The sequence below is a fragment of the Charadrius vociferus genome, unplaced genomic scaffold (assembly GCF_000708025.1).
Source record: "Charadrius vociferus isolate BGI_N301 unplaced genomic scaffold, ASM70802v2 scaffold50, whole genome shotgun sequence".
Taxonomy (NCBI): Eukaryota; Metazoa; Chordata; class Aves; order Charadriiformes; family Charadriidae; genus Charadrius; species Charadrius vociferus.
In genome coordinates, this window is record NW_009646445.1 from 1,641,131 (window position 1) to 1,651,750 (window position 10,620).

General features: G+C 47.9%; 1 protein-coding gene across 1 annotated transcript in view; it reads left to right on the top strand.

Annotated features, from left to right (window-relative positions):
• Positions 1–10,620, top strand: part of RGS6 (regulator of G-protein signaling 6) — a 255,842-nt gene that overhangs the window by 228,554 nt on the left and 16,668 nt on the right. Inside the window, exon 14 of the mRNA XM_009882506.1 lies at positions 4,467–4,653. Coding sequence (XP_009880808.1) covers positions 4,467–4,653 — 187 coding nt within the window. The remainder of the gene's footprint in view (positions 1–4,466; positions 4,654–10,620) is intronic.

The window sequence follows — 10,620 nt, forward strand, 5'->3', positions numbered from 1 at the left end:
GGCCGCCTTGGGCCTGCCGCGGCCGGGGGCGAGGAGGGCGGGCCGGGATGGGAGGGAGGTTGCCCGAGGGAGTTGCCGGCGTCTCTCCGGGCGCTCTGGCATCTCGTTTACTCGGTGGCGACCGACTGGGTGCCGCCTAACGAAGGAGAGGCAGTAGAAAGAGGGGCTCGGAGGTGGGGTGGGCAGGGAAGCTTGTCCTGGTTCGCACCGGCACTGCCGTCTCCTTGGAAATGCTGCGTTAGTGAAGGACCAGCGCTCTGCCCTGCCCTTAGCGCACCGCCTGGCTGCAGCCATCTGTCCCCAACGTGCCCCAGGCGGGACAGGTTTCTGCTGGTCTCAGCCACGCCAGGCTCTCCGTGCCAAGGGTCTGGCCGTTAAGCAACACAAAGATGTAAATGTTTCCCCTGCCCGAACCGCGTGTGGATTTATACCCGTTGTCTTCGTTCATTTCTCCTCCCAACTGTGGTGTTAGGATGATGGTTTATTCTCTTGGTGAAAGGGAGAACAAGATTGTTGAGGCCCCATCCCTGGAGGTGTTCAAGGCCAGGCTGGACGTGGCCTTGGGCAACCTGGTCTAGTGGGAGGTGTCCCTGCCCATGGCAGGGGGGTTGGAACTCGATGATCTTCAAGGTCCTTTCCAACCTAAACCATTCTATGATTGTGACTGGTGAGAGATGGGAAGTGCATGAGGTATTTACATGGAGCCACTGAGGCAAGGAGAGAGGAGTGCGCTCGCGTTTCAAGCTCAGAGAGTCACTTGCGGATTCCACTCTCAAGCCAAGGGTATCGTGTCCTCCCCCAAGATGGGGGTACGACACTGTCCTTATGTTGATAGGTTCTTCTCAGTCTCTGCAGTCATCCATGTTTTGCCTCTTGGTCAGGTTTTAAAATTAATTTTTGTTTTACAACATACCTCCGAAGTACCCCCGTGTCCTTCCCTCACAGTCTTTTCACCAAGGGACATCTGCCAGCAGCAGCCTGCAGTGACAGCGCCTCCGCAGTGCCCTGCAGGGAGGCAGAGCAGACATGCTGAGGCCCAGGAGCTCTCTGTGCCTTGAGGGGGCTGTGTAGGATAAAGCACCATTACGGGATATCTCCTGCAAGTGACAGCAGCTTAATTACATGCTAGATGAGGCTGGAATGGTTTATGCCTCTGACAACAGTTTAGGACACCATATTATCAGCCTTCTCCAGATCTTACATGCTGTTTTGTAAAGGGCAAAGAACCTGTGATTGATGCTGCTGTTCCCCCGGTGCAGACAGTCCCTGTGCCAGTCCTGCTCTGCTCATAGGGCACCTACGGTGAGGATACCTGCTGGCATCTCCTTCCTCCCCTGCCCTGTGCAAGAGGTGTCCACTGGAGATGTGCCCCTGTGCCTTCCAGAGAAAGGGCCGAGACAATGCGGGATCTTCTCCTGACTCCTTGTGAGCGCGAAGCTGGGCTTGTGCATTGGAAATTGCAGTACTGACTCAGGCATTACATTTGCACTGGTAATTAAGCAAAATTCCAGCACAGGCATAGCATAGCTGCTCTTTTCCTGGACAGAAATACCTGCTTCTCTCTTGTAAATGCTGTATAAATCCCATAGGAAGCCCTGCTTATGCATTGGCTTCAGGATGATTCCTTGTGGCAGAGAATTTGCCTTGGAGTCGAGGCTGCAGGGCTGGGTACCCCTCTTTGATGTTCCTCAATATTCAGATACCAGCTACAGTGAATAACTTTGAAATTTTTACCAAGACAAAACTCCCCTTTGCCTTGAAGAGGACATCCAGCCTTGGGCATGAATTCACAATCGCTTGCAGTAAAAAGAACTTATTCTTGTTAGTGTCAGGTTGGTCTGGTTGGTTGGTTTTCAGATTGAGCCAAATGGTTATTAAAATGGATGGTGCTCCTGTTCTGGCAAGCTGTCACTTCACAGTGCACCCGGTTCTCTCACGAGCATGCTTTCCCAGCCCGCCTCCCCGGCTCCAGGGGCAGAAGATAAGCCAGCAGAAAATGTTCTCTCTAGCCAAGTGCTTGTCTGAAGTGTCCCAGCTACTCTGGAATGATTAGCATCTTTTCTCTTTATGCCTTTTCTGCGTTCACATGTTCCCATCCCATCTGAAATGCAATGATAAAATATTTTCGAAGTAAAGAAAGCCACATATGGCATCAGATTGTTGCACTGTGAGTGCCACCCTTTACACTCTGTGAGCATGTGATAAGTGGGGGTGTCACTTATGGTTCAAATAACAAGGCAGGACATCAGGCACGCTTAACATCTTGAAGATGGAAAAGGGCCAACGGCATACACCCCTCCGCCAACCCCAAATACTCTATTTTGGTTTATAAAACCAAATGTCGCTGTGTAGACACCACCGGTATGGGACTCTGCAGGTACTGATGTAGTGTCTGAGTATACCCCAGTCTGTTTTACTGACAGCCTGCTAGGGAGCAGGGATAACTGTACGAAGGAATATGCACGAGTCAGGGCTGCGGCATTGGTCCCCGTGCATGCAGCAGTCCTGCAAACGCTGGAGGAGCGCTGCAAAGGGCAGGCAGTCACTCTGCGACTTACTGGTAGGGTCAGGCAGCACGTCCTGCCTGGACGGGGTCCCAGCCCCCAGCACAGTGACGCAGCCTCCTGCTGTCTCTCACAGGCTTCACGGTTGGATTAAGCACATTATTTGGGTGAGAGGGAGGGACAGTGGCAACAGGGGAGAGCACAAGATGGGGCTGACTTAGCAGTGGTGGAGCAAGAGACAAAACGTGTAGCTGCAAACAGGGCCTGCCCACGTTGGAGGCAGGGTTGCAGGGAGCATCCTCACCCCCAACGCCTGTCTGGCAAGGCAGGAACAGGGGGCAGGCAAGGAGGATTTAAGCTAGCCTTGCACACACCATGGATGTCTTTTTTATTTTCCCCCTAAATTGGCTATTTTCCTGTATTGCAGGTAGGGGACCAGGCTAAATGGGTTAGCAGCCTCATTTGGTTATGATATCCCCGGTGTTTCTGGGGTGGTTAGGTACTGCCTGCTGCTGGTAAGGAAGTGAGGGTCAAAACCAGCACAGGAGTCACTGGGCCACTGGCTTCTCCACCCTCCCTCACTGCCAACAGGATTTTGGTTGGGAGAGACTGTGTCTTCCTCCTTCCACCAAGGGGGAACATTTGTCTTAGTGGCCGCAGGCTGGCACTGGCATTGAATCATTCAGGGTGGAAAATCAGGCTTTCGGTTAAAGTTCAACTGGTTTATTTAGTAGTCTCTCATAATGACAAGGGGGGAGCACAGGATTTTCCGAGTTGTGCGGCTCCTGCAGATGCCCTGAACAAGCAGTGACCCCGACAAACCCTGTCCCCACTGCACAGTCTGCCGAGCAGACACGGGTGTGCGAGAGCGGTGTGTGGCAGGGATGGCCGAGGCGAGCCCTGCCCTCCTTATCATCCCCAGGCCGTGGGCTCCTTTGCCATGGGGTAGAAGAAAGTTGGTTATTCTGCAAAGGTCCCTTCTGTACCTATTTGCCCTGTAGCCCTCCGTGGTCCCTGCAGATCACTGTTGTACCCATTCAGCTGTGTCGCAGGACCTGGGTAGCCAGGGCAGAGGCTGCAGGGAGTGTCTTCTTGCAAGAAGGCTGAGCTGGCCAAAACAAAATGCTACTGGGGCCATGCATCTTCTGAACTAATCACCTGAAGGAGCACATTTCTGTCGAGGATAAACAAAACCAGCAATGCCAAAAAAAAGATACCCTTTTTTCCTGTAGGGTAAAAGATAAGGCATGGCACTCTTTCAAAAACATTCCGTGGATGTTTATTTCACAGATTGAGATGTGGATTATGCTCTTGGCCATCAAAGAGATTATGTTCTTGATGTTTATGAACTTATTTTAGTCCACAAGTGTGGTCTAGTCAAGAAAATATCCCTGTAAAATTGGAGTATGGGCATAACAAGGTTCTATATTGATCTCTTCCCATGGCATCCGTCCGAATGCTGGTCAGTTTACAAGGTAAAAAAACCCAAAAGATTTCTCCAAGTGCCAGTGCTGCAACTTCACCCTGGAAATGATACGAACATTAAGTTTGTTCTGCGTTTTGCATCCCCTGCGGATGGCCGATCCTGCCGGCAGGCGTGACCAGTGCTTTGCAGCGGGGCTGTGGGGGGCAGAGCCCTCTCCCCTCCTCCCGCTGCATCGGCTCTGGGGGTTTCCTGTTTGCATGCCGAATGTCACGCTTCTGCAGGGGTGGTTTGAATAAGAACGTATCGCTTCTTAAAGATGCTGTTCTGATCTTAGCCACAGCGTAAGGGTTTGGTGTAAAGCATCTCACACCTTCCCCTGAAATCATGCTAAATGGAGAGCTTTCTGTGAATTCAGCTAGATGCGGGGTTAGGCTCTACCTCTGTGCTTTGGGACTCTGCCCAGGCTTATCCACATAGTCTTACCTAGATTTCTCTCTTTTTCTCTCTTCTCCCATTTCAATTTTTGCCTAGTACAGGTTTTGGTTGGCCGTCCAAGATCTCAAGAAACAACCTCTACAGGACGTACCCGCCAGAGTGGAGGAAATCTGGCAAGAGTTTCTAGCTCCTGGGGCCCAAAGTGCTATCAACCTGGATTCCCACAGCTATGAGAAAACAAGCCAAAATGTCAAAGACCCAGGGAGATACACATACGAAGACGCACAGGTTTGCTTCTGATTTTATGGAACTACTGCTAATAAAACTCTCGGTTTTACTGTGATATGCTACTATCACATTGTCACTGCTCACTTGTGAGAAAAAGGAGAGGCACAGTTGGAAGTGACTTTGAGGATATCTCTTCAAGCTGGGTAAATTATATTTTCTTTGAATCTATCAGTTATAACAGGCTAATGCTCCTGTGGGAACAAATGTTCCAAAATTTACAAGGCTGCAAGGCGCAGCGAGCTGGAGCCATGTCTCAGAGAAAGCAAAGATGAAAGAGTGCTATAAAGTTCAGTTTGGCTCTCTGTACTCCCTGTCACCAAACTCTGTCGTATTTACAGAATGGCTGATACTGTATCAAAATCCTGATTAATACACTTTTTTTTTTTTTTTGTAATTTCTTATTTATAGCTAATTATATCACCCCCTGCCAAACCCCAAATGCAGCAGCTCCCTCCAACACAGCTAGAAACTTGTCCGCCAGACAATACCTTAGACTAATGATAGGACAGCAGGCAATGCAGTGAGCTTAATCCTTCCCTCCTAAGGGCCCCAGATTTATCAGGGAAATTTTACAGATAAACTGTACACAGAAAATGCCTTTAGGAAAACAGATAATTTGAGAAAAACTGCTACAAGCAAGGATAAAGCTGCATAACCTTCTGAAAAAGCAAAAATTTCATTTTATAAAGGCTAAAAAGGAAAAAGGAAGAAAGGATCATTTGTCAAATATTACCAGGGACACAATTAAAAGATAACTCTTCATAATCATTTTTATCAAAATCATGTAGTAAAACCAACAGCAAATGAAAAGAATCCTTGTTCTTATATTTTCTTTGAATTGGCGTTCAAAGGCAGTTCTTCAAACTACTCTGCTAACAAAATATTTCCATCTCAGGGGAGATGTTGTGGACCACTTATACAAGGTTAGGCAATGAATTTTTCAAACCAGCATCAAATACTGTATTTTCCTGAATGCAATCTTGCTCCTTAGGGCCAGTATAGAAGGAATGTACGCAAAGTTTCAAGGCAATCCCCTGTGAATATCAGGCAACTTAAACGTTCTTTTTAAAGCTGAGAAACGCAGGACTATGAAGACATTCTGGCTAAGATGTGGGTTTTTTGTTTTGCAGTTATCGTGAACAAGATCTGTAAATTTGCATTACCTGAAAAAAATGATGATGGCAAAATGCAGGCTAAAGCAGATAGGTGAAAAATGAGGGAATTGATTAAATTGATAAGTAGAAGTACTGAGAAGAAGATGGATGTTTGGACAATGAGTATTTAATCAGAAGAAGACATGGAGGATTTAGGCTTGAACTGATCAGTTCACAATGTAATTGCCATTCAAATGGGAGTTGATGAAATCAAGCTGGAGCTCTTGCAGTTAGACTGCAATTTTAGCTCCTTGGGTTAATTTCGTTTCAGAGGATTTTTATGCTGACGGGTGTCCTCAACTCATCTGTTTTGGTTCACGGAAACAGAAGTATGAGGGAAGGCAGACCTTCAGGCCCAGCTATGGTTCTCTTGGAGACTGAGTCTGTGCCAAGAGGGGACAGAGCAATGTGTAAGGTGAACCCAGTTACCGTCTTGTGCAGTGGACTTCTGGTAGCTCTCCAAAGGCCAAGCAAGCTGTTTCTGACTGCTAGACCAGATAGTTAACAAAGCTGTCTAACAAAAGCAGAGGGAAGCAGGATATTGCTGAAGAGCATAGTGCCCTGGCGGAGCTGGAGCAATGTTGGCTGTTACTGGTTCATCCCGGAGAGGGGACATTTTTGTTTGCATGTCCACTTCATGGGAGCCAATATAAGTCCCCCTTTGTGTGCTCTGAATCTCCCAGGTACCGCCCTGGTGTCTCTGACAGGTCAACCCTGCCACCTTGGGGGATCTGTTGTCTGTGCATCAGTGGCAGGTTGTAGCCCAGCTGCCTTATCTCTGCACACTGGCACCAGGAACCCATGAGAGCTCCCGCACATCCCACATTCCTAGCTACTCAACCAGACACAACCAGTCAAAACACCCCGCTGTGGGAGGGAAAATATGAGCGTTGTCCTGTCCTGTGTAGCTTTAGCACAAAGAGGAAAACAACTGAAATGTCCTTGTGAATAAAGAAGAAGAAAAAAAATTAGTTTACTAAGCAACACATTCTTTGAATGCCTGTAACTCTGAGACACTAAAACTAAGAGGAAAGAAAAGGATTGGCTGAACTGAGAAAATGAAGTTGCTGCTCCTGCAGTGGAAAAATGGGAGAAGGTGATGTGGCACTCTAGACTTTTAGACCTCTAGACTCTGGCACCCTTAGACCTGGGCACTCCCAGGCTGACCTGGGAGACCCACAAAATGCCAATTCTGTGTAAAAAGCATTGGGAATTAACACATTGCTGTACTTGGGAAGGGGAAAGTGTAGCAGCACACAGTACGCTACAGGCTAGTGAATGTGTTATAACCGTAAGTTGAAAGCAAAGCATCATCTGTTATCAGGTGCTTAACAGTCTACATGGATGTGCTTCTTTGCACAGCCTTGGCTTCCAGCCCCAAAGAGCTCTCACAGATGCTGCACAACCATCTGGTAAAACAACTAGCCTAGAATAAAATAGGGAGAAAAGGGGGCTCCCAACAAACGTACCTCTCACTTAAGACCTCTTCATCCCATGGCCGCTCATTCTCTGAAGGCAAATGGTTCCTCTGCTTAAGAAAGTGACACTGAAAATCTTAGCTCCAAACATACCCAAAGGACTCCTAATCCAAGCCTGAATTGGGCATGCATTTATTATTTCGGACAGAGTTCTGGCTAAGATGGGTTCCTGTATTACAGGAGCAAGTGTTTTGCCATTTCCCCATCTCAGCTTACCATATTTGCCCCGTTGTGTGTCCCTCGCCGCTGCTGCACTCCGTGGCCCGGCACTGCTCTGCTTGCACAGAGCCGCCTTTCTGCGTCTGCGGGGTGCCTCCGCTCCCCGTGTGACCCGCTCAGGCTGTGACGGCTCTCCTCGGCTCCGAGCTGAGCCTGCGCTCGCCACCCCCAGCCATCCAGCTTTGCTGGCATCCCCCATCCTCGAGCAGCACAGCTCCCACCCCTGACTCCGTCCTGCTCTGCCAGCTATCTTGATCTGTATCACCTTTTGTCGTTTTGGTGCTGGGCCCCTCCAGAGGTGAGCATACCAATTCAGTTGATTATTTTCTGCTCTTAAACAACTGTCCACTGAGTAAAATATTATGATTATCAAACCATTTTCACTGGGGAGTAAAGCAGCTTTTAATACAAGGGGCACCGTCGGGAAAGGTCAGTTCAATTAAAGAGCGAAGTACTTAGCAGGATGTAGGCTCCCACAGGAGTTATCAGCATCATTGAACAACCAGTGTGGGGCCCTGCAATATGAAGCAGGCACAGCCGGCTCTGGAAAGTAAATAGGTTCGGGTCCATCCAAATGGCCTCTTTTGGCTAATGAAGCTGCTGACAGCCAAAGTAATTCATCTTTAACATGGGAACCCGGAGCTGTGAGTGTGACAATTACGGCTTATGTGTACAACGCGTTATGAGTTTTTAAACATATTTTCCCCCTCCACCTTCAAGCATCTCCTTTCCTCCCCTGAAATGCCCCTCTGCCTTCAGCAAGTCTTTAATCCCTGCCTCGGTCCCTTGGCGTTGGGAACCAGTATCACAAGGAGGCATTGTGTCTCCTGATAGTGATGTTTGCTTCTAGGGGCATTTACTGGTAGGCTTCAGAGCCAGGTGTACTAAAGTAAGGTAAGCCACGTAATTAAGTCTTTGGACTTAATTTCCTGTTTGCTTTGTTTCTTTTTCTTCTTTAATAAATAAAATAGAGTTTTAGATTGACATTCCTTTACCAGAGCTGATTGACTATTGTTTCTGTGAAGATGATTCAGGGAAATTCAGTTCTAATCCCGGCTCAGTTAGGGATTTTAACTGTACTGTGCAGATCCTTGGCTAATTCCAGAGCAGATTTAGACCATAATGCCAAATTCCAGGCTGCTCAAACCAGAAGTGTGCCTGGCCCAGATCTGGACCCAGTTCATGCTTTCAGCTGACCCGGGTGTTGGTTCAGTTTGTTCTGGACTGTGCTAGAGAGATGAGCCCTTGCAGGACTCGTCAGTGCTCAGTCCTCAGCTTGCATTCTGGTCCCACCAGGAAGGTGGGAGTGTTGACAGAAGTTGACAGGGTCCTGTTGAATTCAAAAACAAACTCCAAGTGTGAGCAAGGATCTCTTGGAAGTGGAACGTCATTTTCTACCGAGAAGGGAAAATGACGGGTGACCCTTCTTCCACTGACTTTGTTTTTTCAAGCATGCACAGGATGTGAAAGCAACCATACAGAGGAGTGTATGCCTGGTTCCTATTCAGTGGGCATACAGAACTCCCTTTGTAGGTCTTGAGCAAAATCACAGCATGGAAGGAAAAGGTGAAAGTAATCATTCATTGTGCGTCTGTATCACCTTTCATGTAAGAACTTGAAGAAAGGTTATTCATATTTTCTTAAAGTTTCACACAGTCACCTCAATTACACGTGTGTCTGTAAAGGATGGTGAGTAAGGATGGAGAACCGAGGTAACAGCGAAGCCACTCTGATTGGCAGTGTGGGCGGTCAGCCAGGGGCATGGGGCAGACCTGGGTGCTTGGCCTTGAAGAGGGGCTCAAGTCCACCAGCGCTGCTCAGAGAATCACTGCTGGGGCTACGGGGAATTGAAAGCGCTGCAGCACTGCGTCTATGTATATATACAGGGATGGTGCCCAAGCCTCCTGGGGCTTTTTGACATCCTGGACCTTCCTGCGGAGATTAGGAACTGCACAAGGACGACTTGACCTTTGTTCTCTTCTCCTCCTTTGGCTCTGATTCTGTGGGACGGGAGGAGAAAATCTTTCCTTATGCTGCACTCTGGTTGCCTTCCCTAGGTGTGGGTTACAGTGACTGTAGAAACAGCCTTCACCCGAAGCCTTACTGTTGCTGTGTATTTGTTGTACACAGAAACAAAAATGCAAGTTGCTTCCCTTGCAGATTTCATAAAACAACCTACAACCAAACAGGATCTGTAACCGAGAGCCCCACAAATACACCCAGAAGAGCACTTAGGGTGTCCAGGGCCAAAATAGGAAAGTGGCTTACGTTGACATGCCTGATGCTGCACAGAGCAGGAAATAAAGGACTTGAAGCAGAGGTCTACATAAGAGCAGATATTCAGTCTTACTACTTTCCCAGTTTTTTTTTTTTTAATGTACATACGCATCACATTTGAAAGAACTTCTTTTATAGCCTTTTGTTTTAATTTGTGGTTTAGTAGTCATGTTATATGAAAAACATCTAACGTCCAGCCTTTGTTTTGCTGTTGCCTTCCTGTCTCTGAAGGCATCAGGGATCAAACAACTGTCCAAGCTAATGCCCCTCTGTCACACATAGGAAGGAAAAGGGCTAGGAAGAAGTCATGAGTGAGCTCTCTCCTTGCGCATTCAGTGACAGAAGACAGCAGATCTCTCCAAAGGAAACATCATGAGAACGGGGTGACAAGAACAGTCAGCATATTCCCACAGGACAATAGTCTGCCTGTTATTCGGGGTGTTGATCCTGCCAAGCTGGCTAGTACCACATGCACGTGCAGGAACAGTGCTGCACGTGCCAGACATTTCCTAGCTCCAAAAAAATACCTTTAAGTGGATTATATGGGAAAGCCTCTAGCTTGCTTAAAAATTGAATTCGGCAGTTGGACTCCAGAACTCTTTTGCCTGTAGTGTGCACCGTACTTCTTGAATGCAAGAAACAACTGTGTGTCAAATCCAGAGCAAGAGCATTTCCTCTGTGTGTGAAGGTCAGGAAGCAGCTGATGCTGTTCTGTTTCTCCCAAGCAGGGAGTGAAAGTGCCTGCAAGTTCATCCCTTTCTACCCAGGACCCCACAAGTCCACTTCTTGTGGACAATGGGTGAATGTTCTTGCCGATGACTCAGTTCCACACCTGCTGA